Raw genomic sequence first — 20,043 nt, 5'->3', positions numbered from 1 at the left:
GTAGTTGTGTTCAAATCCTTTTCCCTTTGTGGGGGAAAAGGCCATACTAGGTTTACCTAGTAGAAAAATCAAATAAAACAATAGGATATAGAATGAAAAATAAGTCTCCGTCCTACGCCTGTCCCCCAGTTCCTTTTCTCCAGTTTCTTAATGCATATTCAAGTATAAATATATTTTCGCATTATTTTTGCACAACCTTAAGGGAGTTCTATACCTTGTTTTTCCAATTAACTGTATTTTGGAGATCACTGTATCAGTTCACATAGGCCTATTTCATTCTTTAAAGAGTTGCAGCAATATTCTGTTGTATGCATATCTTAACTTGCTCAAGCAATTTGTTGTTAGACATCTGGGGTGTTTCTCATTTTGCTCTGACAAGCAGTGCCACAAAGCACATCGTCTTTGCACAAATGGATTTGAGTACAGGTGGAAAATATCTTTTGCACAGATTCTTAAGGGCGGAATTGCTAGATTATAAGGCTAGGTCAAAGACCAAGAGGATTGTAAATTTTTTTTTCTTAAGATTTTATTTGACACAGAGAGATAGTGAGTGAGAGCACAAGCAGGGGGATTGGCAGGCAGGCAAGCAGAGGGAGAGGGAGAGGGAGAAGCAGGTGCCCGCCTAGCAAGGAGTCCGATGTGGGGCTTGATGCCAGGACCCTGGGATCATGACCTGAGCCAAAGGCAGCTGCTTAACCGACTGAGCCACCCAGGCATCCTGAGGATTGTAAATTTTTATATACAGCTCTAAATAGTCAACCGATTTACTCCTCCCATCAACAATCCAGTTCTGCTGTATTCTAGTTAGACCGTGTACCACAGTAGTCTGGATATTTTTTGAGGGCGGGCATTTCCTAGTATTTACAGTTGTCGGGCAGTATTGGCCTTTCTTCAATAAATATTTGACTTAACGATGAATTTTATGTCTTAGTGTCGAGTCTAGGGCTTGGTATATAGCAGACTCAGCAGGTGTCTATTACAATTCCTCAGTGATTACAGTTGCTAACATTTATTGAAGTGTTTTAAATGCCAGGACCTGTGTAAGCACTTTCCCTTCCACCTCTTTCACCCACGTTCTCCTTCCTCCCGGGGAGAGGGCGTGCCCCGTACCAGGCCCGCCCTTCTGTGCATTCGTTGGTCAAACCCGACGCCCGTTACGGCCGAGTCCCGCCCCAACCACGCCCCCACGCCGTCCGCGGGGCCGTGAGAAGGCGTGGCTATAACCGTGCTGCCGGACGGTTCAGGAGGTTCCCTCTGGTGAGAATCCGGACGCTCTCGAGGACCTGAGCTGTGCTGGTGGGAGCGCGCTTCGCGGTCCCGCTGAGCAGGCGCGAGAGGCCCGTGGCTGCGGCGGGCGCACGCCTTGCCCCGCCCCCGCTGCTCTCAGGCTCCGCCCGGGCTCGCGCACACGCGCGCGCTCCCGTCCAAGCCTCGGTCTGGCCCGCGGAGACCGGGCGGGTGGAGGCTGGGCCGTTGAGGTACGAGGGGAGGAGCCGGAGGAGCCGGAGCTGCCGCCACCACAGCCACTGCCACAGCCGCCGCCGCCGCTGGAGAAGAGCATGTCTGCAACTAGAGCCAAGAAAGTGAAGATGGCCACCAAATCGTGCCCCGAGTGCGACCAACAGGTGGGCGCCGGGGGCCGGCCCGGGGGCCAGCGGGGCGGGTGCGCGGGCGGGCGGCCGTTGTCGGCGGCGGTTGGCTGTGGAGAGGCCGCCTCGCCGGGTGGTCTGGCCCTTGGGCTCGGTGTCCATGGTGGGAGGCCGGGCTGAGCCGAGGGGATGCCAGGGGGACTCCCGGGGTTGCAGTGGCTGGTCCCCACCTGGAGGCGTTAGCCGGGCAACTGTGTGTGTCCTGCGGCCCGTGGCGCGGGAGGGAGGCGTGGGTTTGTCTGGAGCGGACCGGGCTCCCTGTCCGGAGCCTCCCAGAGTCGCCTGGCCGGCTCTGGGTGACAGCGGAGGGAGTGTGGGGGCAGTGGCCTAAGTGGACGAGCACGGCCCCTTCAGCCCCCTTCTGCCGCGACGAGAATGCCCAGTGTGCCCGACTCCCGAGACCAGGCTCCAGGCTCCTGGCTCTGAAAGCCCCTCCTGCCACGCAGGGTTGCTTTGTTCCCATCAGATGTATACTGTGAACCCCAAAACTGTTCCACCGCGACCTGGGCGGACGCTTAAATGTGACAAAAGGGGCCGCAATCAATGATTTGAAGTTTAGGTGAATTTGGACATTTTCCCTCCTAAATATATTTCTTATATTTTTGATGGAAATAATCGTGGATCTTTAGATTGTTTTTGTGGAACATTATTGAATAACGCCCCCATTGAAGCCTTTTCCTTCTGGGCTCTCTTCACTTCCCGCACCCGCCACCGTATCCGCTGTTAAAAATTTGGCGTTTCTGCTTCATGATCTTTTTAAAAATTTATATGTAGTTTCATGAAATTTAAATGACTTCTTTCTACACAAAATTAATAGTGTCATAGTTGTAATTTAAAAATCTCATTTTACAGTTTCTTAGTTTTATGCATGTCTCATTCTTTACTGGAATAATGGACGTTCCTTACAACCTATTGAGTTAAAACTCAATTAAAACCATCCGAAGGCCCTTATTTCATGCCCGTGTGCAGCTCTGGGTGTGATTTTTTTCTTTTCTACTAAGAGAATTTTCTCAAAATGAATACTTCTCTCCTCCCCCTTAATTTTTTTTTTCTTTAAATCAGGAGTAATTTGAAATGGCTGGAGACTTTTTTAAAAATAGCATGCTGATGTCGGAACATTCTTTAAGAGCAATCTTGTGCCTTGATCAAATCTTGTAAACGAAAATGTTACATGTTTTATTCAGTATCTTTTATGGGCATGGTAGAAATTCAAGGAAGGAAGATTGTGCAAGGAGAATTAGAGTTTATTGATGTTATGAGTTTATTGAATATGCAGTAAAAAAAAACAATTTAGTTATGTTTTCCGAAGTAGAGTTAAACTTCCATTCTTACCATTTGACTTAGTTTACCACATAAACTAAATTTGTTAAATTCTAAGAAAAATGGACTTCGTGATTTAAGTCTCTTTGCAGGACATTGTATCAATATTTAAATCATTTCCATTTGTTCCAATTAACTGTGCTGAAGTATAAGGTTGACATGTTATGCTTTATGTATTCCAGTGTCTGTAGGGCGTAAGTTACTGCAAATCTTGACCTTGTTTTACTTGGCATAAAGTAATCTTTTGGGAAAAGTAACCTGTTTTTAATATCCTGGTTAAAGAAAAAAGAAAGGACAATAAACTTGTTAGGAGTTCCTGTAATCGTACAACAAAATGTGATCAGCAGTTTGTTTATAAACATACATTAATTTTGTTATAAACACACAATATGTCCTCCCTTTCTCTCAGCTGCCATAACAAAATACCATAGATTAACTGGCTCAAACAACAGCAACTTATTTTCTCACAGTTCTGGAGGCTGGAAGTCCAAGATCTGGCAAAGAGAGAGCTTTCTGGTTCCCTTCTTATAAGGCCACTAATCACATCACGAGGGGCCCCACCACCATGACTTTAAATCTGATTAACCTCCAAATACCTTGAGATTGGAGGTTAAGACTTAAACATCTGAATTTTTTGGGAGTGGGGGGAAGCTACTACATAATTTTGAATGTTAGTTTTGTTCTTTATTGTAAATATTTAAGAGAATATAAGGACTAATTAAAACTTTTGGCAATTCTTTTTTTTTTTAAGATTTTATTTATTTATTTGACAGATCACAAGTAGGCAGAGAGACAGGCAGAGAGAGAGGAGGAAGCAGGCTCCCCGCTGAGCAGAGAGCCTGATGTGGGGCTTGATCCCAGGACCCTGGGATCATGACCTGAGCTGAAGGCAGAGAGCCCCCCAGGCCCCCTTTTTTTTTTTTTTTTTTTTTTTTAAGATTTTTATTTATTTATGTATTTGTCAGAGAGAGCACAAGCATGCAGAGTGGCAGGCAGAAGCAGAGAGAGAAGCGGGCTCCCTGCTGAGCAAGGAGGCGATGCGGGACTCGATACCAGGACCCTGGGATCATGACCTGAGCTAAGGCAGTGGCTGAACCAACTGAGCCACCCAGGCATCCCTAAAACTTTTGGTGATTCTTAAAATTGATATATCTTTTACTAAAAGTGACTGGTTTGAAGGAAATGAAAGATTAATTTTAACTTTCTAATTATTGGAGAGTACAAGCTTCTTTGTAGTTATAAATAAGAAAAAAATTATAGGGGCACCTGGGTGGCTCACTCATTAAGCATCTGCCTTCGGCTCTGGTCATGATTCCAGGGTCCTGGGATGGAGCCCCACATTGGGCTCCCTGCTTAGCTGGAAGCCTGCTTCTCCCTCTCCCACTCCCCCTGCTTGTGTTCCCTCTCTTGCTGTCTCTCTCTGTGTCAATTAAATAAATAAATAAATAAATAAATAAATAAATAAATTTTTTAAGATTTTATTTATTTATTTGACAGACAGAGATCACAAGTAGGCAGAGAGAGAGAGGAAGGGAAGCAGGCTCCTTGCTGAGCCGAGAGCCTCATGCGGGGCTCCATCCCAGGACCCTGGGATCATGACCAGAGCTGAAGGCAGATGCTTTAACCCACTGAGCCACCCAGGCGCCCCTAAATAAATAAAATCTTAAAAAAAATTATAATCCAGAAGTCATTTTTTAAACATAATTAGATTACTGTTATTCTTAGTTGTTTGATGAATATTAAAATAGAATTTAGGAATAGTTTATAAACATAAAAGGGTATGTAAAATCTTTAAATTTTGAGGCGATTGCACCACTTAAATAGATTTACATATGTTCTGTGTCTGTGTGTAGGTTTAAAAACAGGTACAGAGATCAGCAAACAAGAAAGAACTAGATTTTCAGTTGTTTTATAACATCTTTACATGTCTCCGTTGAAAATACCATTCTGAAACATCTAAACCACAATACTTTTCATTTTCGAGTGGTTTCACATGCAGTAGCTCAAATTACTGAACCATTTTGTGTGTAGCAATATTCAAGATTCTTGTTAGTTTTCTTGTCTCTTTTGTGTATGTTTCTGTTTTTGCCTTAATTTTTTTTAAAAATAGAGCAGCTTTTTCTTTCCATTTATAGGAAATTTTATGTGTTATGTAGCAAATATGTCTACTGTAGGTCACTTTGATTGTCTTAGCAGTAAGAATGTAAATGAGTTCTCTATAATGTGGTTATTTTAAACTTTTTTAAGAATCAGTGAAACAATGTAAGACCAGGATCTGGTTTCCTGCACTTTTTCCTTAACCCTTTTTTTTAACCTTTTACTTGTTTTTAGCTGTTTTACTTGTAAACATAAAAACAACCTGAATGTACTTTTCTTTTCTTTTTTTTTTTTTAAATTTTATTTATTTATTTGACAGCTAGAGATCACAAGTAGGCAGAGAGGCAGGCAGAGAGAGAGGAGGAAGCAGGCTCCCCACCAAGCAGAGAGCCCGACGCGGGGCTCGATCCCAGGACCCTGGGACCACGACCCGAGCTGAAGGCAGAGGCCTTAACCCACTGAGCCACCCAGGTGCCCCTGAATGTACTTTTCAAGGAATAAATTGATGAACTATTAATAAGTCATCAATAAACAAAACCTTGGGGGTTTTTTTCCCCCTATTTCAAAACCCTGAGAGTATAGCATTAGAACTTTTGTTAGTATCATTGTTGGCATTACAACTGAAATTTGAAGGAGATGTAGGGGTGTTTTTTGTTTGAAACCAAATGATAATGTGAAGAGATTAATATTACTGAAGTCCACCCTATTTAATATTTCTTTTTCTAGGATTTGGGGTGTGATGTGGTTGGTTGTATTTTTTTTAGAGTTGGGATTGAGAGAAGGAGCTTTCCATTTTAAAATTTTATTTGGGTGACTCAGCTCAGGCACATAAATGTTTCTTGATCAGAAAACACTCTCTAAGGAGTGAAAATCAGCTTATCAATTAGTGTTTGTGCATTCTTTCATCCCAAAGCCATATGTACATGTCTCAGATACCTAAGTGCAGCCCTCTGTTAATTTAGGATATGTGTTGATGTATTTTTCTTGTGTGTAAGACAAAGACCTAAATTTAAATTTGTTCATTTTTAGTAGCTGGAAGAAAATGCTTGCAAATTAGCAAAGGATCTTTTGAATAAGAACATCATGACTCTGTGTTTTTTGGATAATAGTAATTTAAAACAATTTATATTACAGTGAATGTCCTTAATAATGTGTGTAAGTATAAAGGAAATGAGTCAGTACCTTTGAGTTTAGTTTCTATGAAGATGTGAAATTTTTAAAATGACAAACATCTATTTTGGGTACATTTGTAACATTTCATTTTCTGTCCTGGCATGAAAGAATCTCATCACATTTTTAATAAAGCATGCTATTTGACCTATCTGGAGTGTGATTATTTTTATAGGAGTCATTGTTATTTTTCTTAAACGCAAACTAGAGATCCTTTGTTCAGTGTTTTTATGAAAAGAAAAAGAATTCTGCCAAAATATTAATTTAGCTTAATTAGATCAAGTATTTATATTTCAGACTGTGAAGCATTCTTTACATACATGGATAAAAAGCTTTATTATTATTACTATTATTTATTTATTTATTTATTTAGTTGAGAGAGAGAGAGCATGCACTGAGGTTGGGGAAGAGGGAGGGAGATCCTTCAGCAGACTCCCCACGGATTATGGAGCCCTACACAGGGCTCAATGCCAGGACCCCAAGATCATGTCCAGAGCCAAAATCAGGAGTGAGCCACTTAACAGACTGAGCCACACAGGCGATCCTGGATAAAAAGCTTTATAATTGTAACTAAACTTTTACACAAGCAGAACAGTGGGCAAATGGAATTTATCTTAAAAGATGAATTGCAATTTTCTGACCATAAAGTATTTTGTGAGTACTTTTTTTTGAGATTAATTTCTGGTTTTTCATGAACATGTCTTGATTTCAAGGATCATTAAAGTTAATATGAGTGAAATGATTGTGGAGAAATCAAAACATTTTTAAAATGATTTTTAGTGACATTTGGCTTTTGAAAAATCATAGACTTGAAATAGAGAAAGGAGCTACTTGTAATGTACACATTTAGAAACAGAAGTTTGAAAAGCTTAAGTTTTATCCAATGTCCTTCCTGGAGCTGAGACTAAAAGATCCTTGATCTTGACTCCTCCTACATTCTCTTCTGTTTGTGCTATACTTTTGTCCCACAAAGTAGTTGTTGTAAACTGTTCTTTTTTTTGTTAGTGGTAATTTGTCCTCTCTAATTTGTTAGTGGTAATTGTCCTCTCCTATTAGAACCAGAGTAATTTTCAGTGTTTTCTCTTAAAAAAAAATTTTTTTAAGGAAAGTATAGTTGGCATACATTAGTTCCAAGTGTACCACATAGTGTTTTGACAATCCTATAGGTAGGTTATGCTCTGCTCACGATAAATGTAGCTACCATCTGTCTCCATACAAGGCTATTCCAGTACCATTGACTGTATTTTCTGTGCTATACCTTTCAACCCAGTGACTTATGTATTCTAAAATTAGGAACCTATACCTCCCACTCCCTTCACCCATTTTGCCTGTTCCCCTAACCCACCCCCCCGCAAGGGACCATCAGTTTGTTCTCTGTATTTATGGGTCTGTTTTCTGCTTTTGTTTGTTTGTTCATTAGTTTTATTTTTTAGATTTCATAATTTCATATTTGTCGTTTTCTGACGTACTTCACTTAGCATAATATTTTCTAGATCTAATTTCATATTTGTCGTTTTCTGACGTACTTCACTTAGCATAATATTTTCTAGATCTGTCCATGTTGTTGCAACTGGCAAAGGTTCATTCTTTTTTTATGTCTGAGTAATATTCCTGTGTGTGTGTGTGTGTGTGTGTGTGTGTGTGCACGCGCGCGTGTGTGTGTGTTTCACATCTTCATCCATTTATCTATGGATGGACACTTGGGTTGCTTCCATATCATGGCTGTTATAAATAATGCTGCAATAAACCTAAAGGTGCATATATCTTTTCAAATTAATGTTTTTGTTCTTTTTGGGAAGTATTTTCCCCTTTTGAAATATCTGGCCCATCTACCTTTTCTCTATTTCCATCCTCACTCTTCCAGTTGGGTCCTCATTTTTATTCTGGAATTACTTTAATTACTTCCACAGCCATGCTCCCTTTTCCAGTTGGTGCTAATAAACTGCTATCAAACAGATATTTTAGGAAATACTACCTTTTTCCACATATTTTCCCTTGTTCTGATTCTGTTACTGTTTTCCCATGAGCACATGTTTATCATGCATTTTCTTTTTTTTTTTTTTAAGATTTTATTTATTTATTTGACAGAGATCACAGGCAGAGAGGCAGGCAGAGAGAGAGCGAGGGGGAAGCAGGCTTCCTGCTGAGCAGAGAGCCCGATGCGGGGCTCCATCCCAGGACCCTGAGATCATGACCTGAGCCGAAGGCAGAGGCTTAACCCATGAGCCACCCAGGTGCCCCTATCATGCATTTTCTATATACATGGTATTGTAAAGTATTAGGAGAATGTGAAGATGTACAAGACACAATACCAGTCTCAATTTGAGTAAGGAAGTGGTATTTAATAAGTCTATGATTCCTGCTTTGGTAATTTATCATTCAATTCAGAAGACTACATAAACACTGAAAAGTTTAATAGAAAAATAATAATAATACACTTTTTCTTATTTTTATACAGGTTCCTGTTGCATGTAAATCGTGTCCCTGTGGTTATATATTTATTAGCAGAAAACTTTTAAATGCAAAACACCCAGAGAAATCACCACCTTCTACAGGTAATTGTGAGAGTTTACCACATATTTAGCTTTCTGATTTAGAAGTGTAAAATGAATTTTTGTGAATATATTATTTATATCTTTTTTGAATGTAAAAGTTAAAACCTATTGAAGTATGCCTTTGGTTTTTATTAGCTGTTGGTAACCAGCTTATGACATTAGTTTGCTCTTCATTCCATTTAAATGTTAACTCCCTTATAATGATAAATCTTACAGCAAATTTTCTGTTTTTTATTATTGGAGGATGGAAAGTCATTGAAGGGTTTTAAGCGAGGGAGTGATCTGATCTGATTTCTAAAAAATAAAAAATTTTTAATTAAGGTGTAATTGACATTCAATATATTGCACATATTTAAAGTATGCAGCTTGATACGTTTTGTCCTATGATTATACCAGTCACCACAATCAAGATAATGAATAATGTTTATCATTCCCCAAAGTTTTCTAGTTCCCTTTTGTTATTCTCTCCTGGATACCCCCACCCCCAGATAACCACTGAGGTGCTTTCTGTCATTGTTTGTAGAACTTTATATATAAATAGAATCATATAGTTATACTCTTTTTTTTTTTGCCTGGCTTCTTTCATTGAGCATAATTTAAGATTCAGCCATATCTTTGTGTCTATCAGTAAGAATTAATTCCTTTTTACTGCTTAATATTGTTCTTTATATGGATATACCACAATTTGTTTATCCATTCACTGGTTGATGGACATTTGGTTTTATCCTCCTCAGTGCTAGTAAACTTTATAATGACTTAAAAAGTTTTTTTGAACTAGTGACTGGAAAAATATAACAATGTGAATATAATTTTTAGACATATTGGGTTTTTTTATAATTATCTGATTTAGAATATCTAAAAAATATTTTTTTTGCATTTTGCTTTCCCGTTAATGCAGACAAATTGGATTTATTCGATGGATTAAATTTTGAAATTCAAAAACATGAAATTAGATAAAATCAGAACAGTGATGATCTCCAAATAAGAGTAGATTGATTACAAATAAATTTTGAGTATCTGCTGCATGCTAGGCACTGTTCAAGCCTTGAGCATAAAGGAACGAATGAATTTACTGTCAAGGCAGGTTCACTACTGTTATGGAGCTTACGATCTGTGGGAATGAGATAGGCAATAAACAAATAAACAGGGAGAATACCAGCTTGTGATAAATGCCTTGTAGGAAATTAAAATAGATTGTTGTCCTAGCCTATGACTGGAAGGCTACTTTTGAGTGGTTGGAGAAGGCCTCTCTGAGAAGGGACATTTAAACTGAGGCTGAATTGAAACAAGGGGCTACCCATGATAAGATCAAGGAGAAGAACATCCTTGACAGATGAAATAGCAAATGCAAAAATGTTAGGGTTGGAAAAAGTTTGGTGTATTTTAGGAACTAAAATGCCTGTGTGGTTGCAGTGTAGACAGTAAGAGCAGGGGAGTGTGGGAGATGAGGCCAGAGGGAAAGGCAGAGGCCAGATTGTGTAAGGCTTTATAAACCAGAGTAAGAAGTTTTGGGTTTTCTTCTTAAAATATGAGTACAAACTATTCCTAGAATGTGGAGTGTGGTGAGGAGAAAGTAGCATGCTCTGATTTGTCTTTTAGAAATTCTGTTTTGGCTGCTGTCTAGAGAATAGTTTATTGGGTGTACAAGATAGAAGTGGGCTATTGCAGTATGTTAACTAAGTGAGAATGCTGAGTTAGAGAGTGCTTAGGTTATAGTAGCAGATGATTCAAAAATTATATTTATGTCTGTGAGAGGTCTCTTTATCCTAGGTCTGTATAGAAGTGGCAAGAAAGTTATTTAATTCCATTTCTGTCTTTGAGTTTGTTCCCTTTCATCATGAGAATAAAGACTTGGCTGGATTAACTATATAGGAATCAGAGAGCTTGTTAAAAATGGATTTCTGGGTCTTATTCCCTAAGTGTTTGATTCAGGTATGAGAAGCCTGAATGATCATTCAGTAGATATCTGGGTGGCTCAGTTCTGGGTCTCCAAAATGAGTAAGACACGGTTCTTGTCCTTAGCAGGACAAATGTGTTTATTTTTTTATTCAGTAAATATTTTCAAGCTCCTTCTATTTACCAATGATTCAGGTGAGAAACGAGGTAAAGAAGAAACCCAACAAGGACACAGAGAAGGGACAGATGCTGCAAATATTAAGGAATCAGAATCACTTGAACCAGAGGGAAGGATTTTACAATTATTCCCAATGACTTGGATTATTGGTTAGAAAGGAAATGTAAAAAGGAAGAGGGAAAGATGAAGAATTAAGTTTTGGATGTGGTTAGGAAATATCATCCATGTGGATTTTTTTCCGCCCAGTTAGGCATATAGTCTGATGCTCAGAGAATAGCCTCAACTGGAGATAAATCTTTTGAGCTGTCAGTGAATAGATAGTAGTTGATCTCATAGAAATGGATGAGCTTGTGCCCAGAGGGTTGGTAGGGTAGGAAGGGAAGTTCAGCAACTAAACTCTGGCAAACTCCAGTCTTAAAGGGTGGAGGTTGATAGGGAGTTTAGGTCAACTGAGAAGATGTACATGTACATGTCAGCTGTAGGAGAACAGCCAATGAAGAGTGGTGTTACATAAGTCATGGTGATGAGTAAGAAGCAGTTCATTATTATTTTATATTTAGAATTTCCTCAGGTTCTGTTGTTTACTGACAGTGGTCTTGCGACCTTAAAGATGAGACGTTAAAGCCTAGAAATTCCCTGGAAGAGGAAGAGGAACCAGGAAAGAAACGGAAAAAATAGTTTAAAAGGATGGAGGAACATCAGGAGTAGACTGTGCCATAGAAACTAAAGGAGGAAAGGGTTTTAAGAAGGGTTAAGAGTACTCAAAGCCTAGAGAACAGTTTGGGATAGCACAGACATGGGGGTTGGAAACCTTGGGTTCAGATTCACATTCCAGTTTTGTTACTAACAAGTTAATTAGCCTCTGTGAGCAGCTGCTATTTACTTGAGTATGAGATAGGTTTATAATGTAAGCCTTAGAGAATTGAAGTCCAAATGATATGCAGATGAATATCACTAATGTAAACAAAGTTTAGTATGTTATAGGTACTCAAATACTCATTTCTAGGGAGCCTGGGTGGCTCAGTGAGTTAAGCCTCTGCCTTCGGCTCAGGTCATGATCTCAGGGTCCTGGGATGGAGCCCTGCATCGGGCTCTCTGCTCAGCAGGGTGCCTGCTTCCCCCTCTCTCTCTGTCTGCCTCTTTGCCTACTTGTGATCTCTCTGTCAAATAAATTAATAAAAATCTTTAAAAAATATTCATTTCTACAATTAAATTTCTTAAAAGTATGATTTGCCTTGGATAGTTTGTAGTATGTTGGAGATTGAGTACATAATTTTTAATATCTCAGTGGTTATATTAAGTACTTGAACATTGTCAGTGGGATCCAGAACTAACGTTTTAATTAGAGAACTTATAAAGAAAAATGAAAATGGATAATATATATTTGGAAAGATAATGAACTTCCCTAATAGGGAAATGCAGTTTAATTAAAATACCATTCTTTTTACCCATATTCTGACAAAAATGTAAAGGATTTCCAAGTGCTTTTATGAGTATGGCAGAATCCGAAGTCTCATACTAGTGATGAAGTTGTAAATCAGCATAACTTTTTTGCAGAACGCTCTGACTGTAGTTGTTAAAAGTTTTAAATGCACAAAACCTAGAATCTAGACATTTTATCAACAAGTATGTATCCTCAAGATACAACTGTTTTTAATACACATGAAATATTTATTAGGATTTATAAGCAACACTGTTTATAATAGCAGAAAGTTAAACCAAATATCATCAGTAGGGGAATGATTAAGTAGGGTACATCTTTTAGGGAACAACAGTATGTGCTAATTAGAATGATGCAGATTTTTACGTACTGACATGGAGAAATCTCTAAAGTTAATTTAAGGAAGAATTAATTTAAGGAAAAGTATAAAACAGTACTTGCATGAAATCATTTTTGTTTTACAAAATTTTTTTTCTTGTAATGAGAACTTTTAAAATTTACTCTTAGCAACTTTCAAATATGCAGAACAGTATTAGTAACTATAGTCACCATGCTGTATTTACACAATCATGACTTATTAATATTAGAATTTTGTACTTTTGGACTCCCTTCACCCATTTCACCACCTCCTCCCCCTCCAACCCTCACCTCTGGCAACCACCAGTCTTTTCTCTGTTATTTATGAGCTCTAGTTTGTTTTTTAAGATTCCACATATAAATGAAATCATATGGTATTTAATCTTTCTTTGTCTGACATATCACTTAACATAATGCCCTCACAGTCCATCCATGTTTTCAAAAATGGCAAGGTTTCAGTTTTATAGAATAAAACTCCACATTACCTTTATCCATTCATCCATCAGCAGACATTTAAGTTGTTTCCATATTTTGGCTATTGTAAATAATGCTGCAGTGAACATAGGATATGTATATTTTTTTGAGTTAGTGTTTTCATTTTCTTTGGATAAATACCCAAATTAGAATTGCTGTATCATATGTTCATTCTATTTTCCATTTGCTTTTAAGACCCCACAAAATTATTTCTACATGTAATGCGTAAATGGATAGATCACTAAATAACAAAGGAATCAAGGAAGACTTCTACTTACATAATTAAACATTTAAAACAAGAAAGAGAGCCATCTGTAAAGTTCAAATTGCACTTATTTTAAAAGTGAAATCAAAGCTATAAAAGATAATTTTAAATTTCAGTGGGTTGAAATTTCTTTTGTAACTTTGTGACATGTAGGAGGAAAATAAGCTGTCAAGTCAAATTTACCTAAGCTTGAATTGCTCAAAACTCACATTTTTCAAATATGTTCTGTGTATCTTCACAATGAAGTAAAAATAGAGAGTTAGCATACTAGACCTGTATAAACTTTATCTAGCTCAAAATAAATTTAAATAAAACTTATTATGGAAATTAAAGGATTTTTAAAAGTTTTTTAATTTTGATGAGGGGAAGAGAGGAGTATTACAAATAAATCTGTATTAAGAAATGCTCAGTGTTTTGTAGGAGCCCTAGAACTTCAAGGCAATTATTAATTCTTTGACAACTTGCCAAATGAGCTAGGTATGTGTTGTTTCTTTTACTGTCTTTGGGGGGCCAGTATAAAATGGAGATAAATTTTTAAAAATTGACTGTCTTGTTCATGCAGGATTTCATTTCTAAATTTTTTTTTTTTTGAGATTTTATTTATTTGACAGAGAGAGACATCACAAGTAGGCAGAGAGGCAGGCAGAGAGAGAGGGGGGAGGAAGCAGGCTTCCTGCAGAGCAGAGAGCCCGACGTGGGGCTCGATCCCAGGACCCTGGGATCACGACCCGAGCCGAAGGCAGAGGGTTTAACCCACTGAGCCACCCAGGCGCCCCCAGGATTTCATTTCTAAATTGAGTGTTTGCCTAAGTGTTTAAAAAATAGCCTTGAGATTAAGTTCTAAACTGTCAATTTGAAGCAATTTCTTTAAAAAGAGATTGAAGAAGGGGCTCCTGGCTGGCTCATTCAGTGGAGCACATGACTTTTGTTCTTGGGGTTGTAAGTTTGAGTCCCACTTTGGTTTTAGAGATTACTTGAAAATAAAATCTTTAAAAAGATAAAATATAAAATTAAAAAGGGATTAAAGGAAATACTGTGTTTCCTAAAATTGAGAATATCCATACTATAGACCAAACCTTGAGCACTATTCAAATATTTGATCAGTCACCAAATTCTGACAGAAACAGTTTTTGATGAGAACAAACTCTGCTTTGTTCCAACTGTTTAAATTTGACTTTTCTTTTTCTTTCCTTTTTTTAAAAATATATTTATTTATTTATTTATTTATCTGAGAGAGAGTCGGGGGAGGAGCAAAGGGAGAGGGACAAGCAGACTCCCTGCTGAGCACAGAGTCCGCCTCCTCTGCTAGTGGGTTGTCTCACCAGCCTGAGATCATGACCTGAGCCGAAATCAAGAGTTGGATGCTTAACCAACTCAGCCACCCAGGCATCCCTAAATTTGTCTTTTTCTGATGGCTTTGCCAGGTGTTTTGTGATATCAAGGCTGCCATTTTGCGTTTAATAATTATGAGTATACGTTTTTCCTTCTAAAATTTTAATTATAAAAACTATAAAAAAAGTAAGCTGAAATTCTAAATGACATACTAGTTCATAAAAGACTTCCTCTAAAGGTAAGAAAAAAAGATTTAAAACAGTAAGAAATTCAGTAGCTTATTAGTATTTAACTGTATGTTTCTCAATGGATATGAGTTTTAGATTAAATTTAGTCAGATAAATAACAACCTCCTCATTTTTTTTTTTTAAAGATTTTATTTATTTATTTGACAGATGGAGATAACAAGTAGGTAGAGAGGCAGGCAGAGAGAGAGGAGGAAGCAGGCTCCCCGCTGAGCAGAGAGCCTGATGCGGAGCTCGATCCCAGGACCCTGGGAGCATGACCTGAGCCGAAGGCAGAGGCCTTAACCCGCTGAGCCACCCAGGCACCCCAAACCTCCTCATTTTTTTTTTTTTTTAAGATTTTATTTATTTGACAGAGATCACAAGTAGGCAGAGAGGCAGGCAGAGAGAGAGAGAGAGAGAGAGAGAGGAGGAAGCAGGCTCCCTGCTGAGCAGAGAGCCCGACGCGGGACTCGATCCCAGGACCTGGAATCATGACCTGAGCCGAAGGCAGAGGCTTTAACCTACTGAGCCACCCAGGTGCCCCCTTTTTTTTTTTTTTTTTTAAAGATTTCATTTATTTGACAGAGAGAGATCACAAGTAGACGGAGAGGCAGGCAGAGAGAGAGATAGAGGGAAGCAGGCTTCCCGCCGAGCAGAGAGCCCGATGCGGGACTCGATCCCAGGACTCCGAGATCATGACCCGAGCCGAAGGCAGCGGCCCAACCCACTGAGCCACCCAGGCGCCCCAAACCTCCTCATTTTTAATTGGGGGAAGGAAAAAAGCATAAAAAATTTAAACCTAAACTTACTTTTCAAATTATTGTCTAAGATAAGTTAACAAGCAAAGGCTGATAAATAAGCCAAGAAGTCTATAAATGACATACTCACTTTTAGTTAAGAGAAAAAAGTGAAATGATTATTGCCAGTTGTCAGTAGTATTTTAAACCCAGTGATTAAACATTAATTCTGAATTACTTGGCAATAAAGGTTTAGTTTTATTATTTCAGAAAACACTAATCACTTAAAATTGCTATACATTCATATGTGGGACATGGCTTTAGGTGTTTTTTTTTGCCTTTGGTGGAAGAATGCATACCTTTATTTACCTCTGTGCCTGTACTTTTACATTTTTGATCATGTAGTTTATATAATGATGAGTATATTCATTTTTCAGACTTTTTTGTGGAATCTTCTGACTTCTTCTGATTAAGACTGACTGATTTGAGGTCTGGTGCATAGCTGTTATACTCAGATTTCCTTCCTTCATACTCTTAGGATAATCCTATTTTTCTTCAGTACCATTTTTTCTTTAACTCGTGTGTTTTTATTTATGAAAGAAATTTTCCAGAAAGTTTCTTCAGACCTGGGAAAAATTTTTTTCATAGAAAGTATGTGGTGGTACATTTCCTGTTTTCCATTGTGTGGAAGGCCTTTACTGTGTACTCACATTTATTTGTTTGTTTATTTATTTATTTTAGAGAGAGAGTATGTGTGCACACATGCAAGTTGTGGGGGAGGCAGTGGTGAAGGGAAAGAAACAATCCCAAGCAGACTCCTCCCTGAGCATGGGTACTGTTGTGGGGCTAGATCTCACAACCCTGAGATCATGACCTGAGCCAAAACCAAGTTGGACACTTAATCAACTGAGCCACCTGGGAGCCCTGTACTCACATACATTCATTACTCACTACTCACATACATACATACATACATACATTAATTATTTGAAGATTTTATTTATTTATTAGAGAGATGGAGAGAGAACATAAGTAGGCAGAGCAGCAGGCAGAGGGAGAGGGAGAAGCAGGCTGTCCGCTGAGCAGGGAGCCGGATGCGGGGCTTAGTCCCAGGACCCTGAGATCATGACTCGAGCTAAAGGCAGCCACTTAACCAACCAAGCCACCCAGGCGCACCCCCTATACTCACATTTAAATGTCATTCTCATTCTTCCTTTCCATCTGAGGGCTCAAATCTTTAGAGCAATTTTTACCTATTATTTATTTCTTCCCCATTCTCTTTTTTCTTCCTCCTGGCATACTGATTGCATACTTGTTGGATGATATATCAGGATTACCATGCACAGAGACAGACACTGGATTGGACAGATAGTTTGTGGGTTTTTTTTCACTATTTAGTGAAGACAGATGAAGTTGGCACTACAAGACTAGTGATTCAGTAGTATCATCAAGGACCTATTTTCCTTTCTTCCTTCTGTCCTGAGATTTGGCTTTCATCCTTATTGTTACAAGGTAGCTATTGTACCCATAGGCATTCCTTGTACATTCCAATAGGAAGAAGAGGGAAGGACAAAGGGACAAAGGGACATTCTAGCTTTAAAAAAATTGTGTTGGAAATCTTACCCAATTTCACTTACTTGTCATTGGCCAGAACAAAACTCCATAGCCACTTCATCTGCAAGAAGGTCTTTGAATGTATGTATTTTAGCTGGACCCATTGCCCTTGTGATCAGAACATTCTGTTCTTAATGAAGAGGGGGGAATGAATATTGGGTAGATAATTAATAATTATGTCATGGATGAATATTAGATTTTTTGGATCTTTCCTTCGTTTTTCTTCAGTTAGTGTCACCTATTCTCTTTTTTTGTTGTTGTTTTTGGGGCTCCAGGAAATTTCATTGATTTCCTTTTCTAGAGCTATAATTCTGTCTTTCAGAGGTGTCCATTATTTAGCTTGTCTTTTGCACTTTAATTTTGAGTAGTTCATCTTGTTTTCTGATTTCTTCTTTTCTCATTGAATCTTTTTTTTTTCATATTTTTGTGGTAAATTACATATAACATAAAATCAGTATTTTAATAATTTTAAAGATTTTATTTATTCATTTGAGAGAGCAGGGGGTAGGGGCAGAGGGAGAGGGAGAAGCAGACGACCTGCTGAGCAGGGAGCCCAATGTTGGACTTGATCCCAGGATCCTGGGATCATGACCTGAGCTGAATTAACTGACTGAGCCACCCAGGCACCCTCTGTTTTAATCATTTTAAATGTACACTTCAGTGGCATTAAGTACATTCATATTGTGTACCTAACCATTACCACTATTAATCTCCAGGACTATGTTCATCTTCCCAAACTGAAACCCTATACCCATTAAACAATAATCTCTTCATTCCCCTTCCCCACTGCTCCAAGGCAACCACTGTTCTTTCTGTACCTATGAATTTGACTAGTGTAGTTACTTCCTATTTGGAATCATACTACATTTATTTTTTTTTGTGTCTGACTTGTTTCCTTTAGCATAATGTCTTTAGACTTTATCCATGTTGTAGCTTGTGTCAGAACTTCCTTTCTAATATTTCATTGTACATATATACCACATTTTGTTTATTCATACATTGATGGACACGTGAGTTGCTTTCACCTTTTGGCTATTGTGAATAAGGCAGCTATGAACATGGGTGTTCAAATATCTATTCAATTTCCTGCTTTCATTTCTTTTGTATATATGCCCAGAAGTGGAATTGCTGGATGTTATGGTATTTCTATGTATATGATAATGCCATATCGTTTTCCACAGCAGCTGCACCATTTTAAGTTAGCAGCAGCAGTGCCCAGAGTTACCAATTTTTCCACATCCTCATCAACACTTATTTTATGTGCTTTTGATAAGAGCCATTCTAATCAGTATGAAGTGATAACTTTTAGTTTTGATTTGTATTTCTTTAATGATTAGTGATGTTTGTTGAACATCTTTTTATTTGCCTGTCATCTTTGGATAAATGTCTATTCAAGTTCTTTGCTCATTTTTGAATTGGATTGTTATTGAGTTGTAGAAGTTCTTTTTATTCTGGATATTAATCCCTTATTTGATAAATGTTTACAAATATTTTTTCCCTTCCATGAATTGCCCTTTTTTATTCTGTTGATACTGTCTTTTGTTGCACAAAAGTTTTCAATTTTGTTGAAATCCAAGTTGTCTGTTTTTTCTCTTGTTGCCTGTATTTTCAGTGTCATATCCAGGAAATCATTGCTAAGTCCAGTGTTATGAAGCTTTCCCCTTCTTTTTGTTCTAAACAATTTATAGTTTTAGCATTAATATTTAGGTATTCAATTTATTTTGAATTAATTTTTGCATGTGGCATAAAATAAGGATCCAGTTATATTTTCTTCTGTATGTGGATATCCAGTTTTCCCAATACAACTTACTGAAAATATTATCTTTTTCTCCTTGAATCATCTTGGCGCTGTTTTTGAAAATCATTTGACCAAATATTCAAGGATTTATTTCTGGGCTATTTTAGTCTCTTGGTCTATGTATCTGTCAGATGGCAGTACCACACTTTTTTGATTACTGTGGCTGTGTAGTAAGTTTTGAAATCAGGAAGTGTGAGACTTCTGACATTGTTTTTCAAGATTCTTTTGGTTATTTCGGATCACTTGAGAATCCATATGAATTTTAGGATTGAGTTTTCTGTTTTTGCAAAAGGATCTTATTCTTTTTTTTTTTTTTTTTTTTTTTTTTAATTTTATTTTTCATAAACATATAATATCTTTTTATCCCCAGGGGTACAGGTCTGTGAATCTCCAGGTTTACACACTTCACAGCACTCACCATAGCACATACCCTCCCCAATGTCCATAATCCCACCCCCCACACCCCCCCATTAACCCTCAGTTTGTTTTGTGAGATTAAGAGTCACTTATGGTTTGTCTCCCTCCCAATCCCATCTTGTTTCATTTACTCTTCTCCTACCCCCTTAACCCCCCATGTTGCATCTCCTCTCCCTCATATCAGGGAGATCATATGATAGTTGTCTTTCTCCGATTGACTTATTTCGCTAAGCATGATACCCTCTAGTTCCATCCATGTCGTCGCAAAAGGCAAGATTTCATTTCTTTTGATGGCTGCATAGTATTCCATTGTGTATATATACCACATCTTCTTTATCCATTCGTCTGTTGATGGACATCTAGGTTCTTTCCATAGTTTGGCTATTGTAGACATTGCTGCTATAAACATTCGGGTGCATGTGCCCCTTTGGATCACTACGTTTGTATCTTTAGGGTAAATACCCAGCAGTGCAATTGCTGGGTCATAGGGTAGCTCTATTTTCAACATTTTGAGGA

At 38.1% G+C, this 20,043-nt stretch overlaps 1 protein-coding gene across 2 annotated transcripts in view; it reads left to right on the top strand.

The window, feature by feature from the left end:
* The first annotated feature begins 1,420 nt into the window (after positions 1–1,420).
* LOC111157379 (UPF0547 protein C16orf87) overlaps positions 1,421–20,043 on the top strand; it is a 32,197-nt gene continuing 13,574 nt past the window's right edge. For both annotated transcript variants that reach the window (XM_022518741.1, XM_022518740.1), the window contains exons 1-2: positions 1,421–1,625; positions 8,695–8,791. In XM_022518741.1, coding sequence (XP_022374449.1) covers positions 1,560–1,625; positions 8,695–8,791 — 163 coding nt within the window. In that variant the 5' untranslated portion in view covers positions 1,421–1,559. The remainder of the gene's footprint in view (positions 1,626–8,694; positions 8,792–20,043) is intronic.

Source organism: Enhydra lutris, unplaced genomic scaffold (genome assembly GCF_002288905.1).
Source record: "Enhydra lutris kenyoni isolate GAN:26980312 unplaced genomic scaffold, ASM228890v2 scaffoldscaffold54, whole genome shotgun sequence".
NCBI lineage: Eukaryota > Metazoa > Chordata > Mammalia > Carnivora > Mustelidae > Enhydra > Enhydra lutris.
The sequence above is the reverse complement of the archived record's forward strand: the minus strand, read 5'-3'. Positions and strand labels throughout refer to the sequence as shown.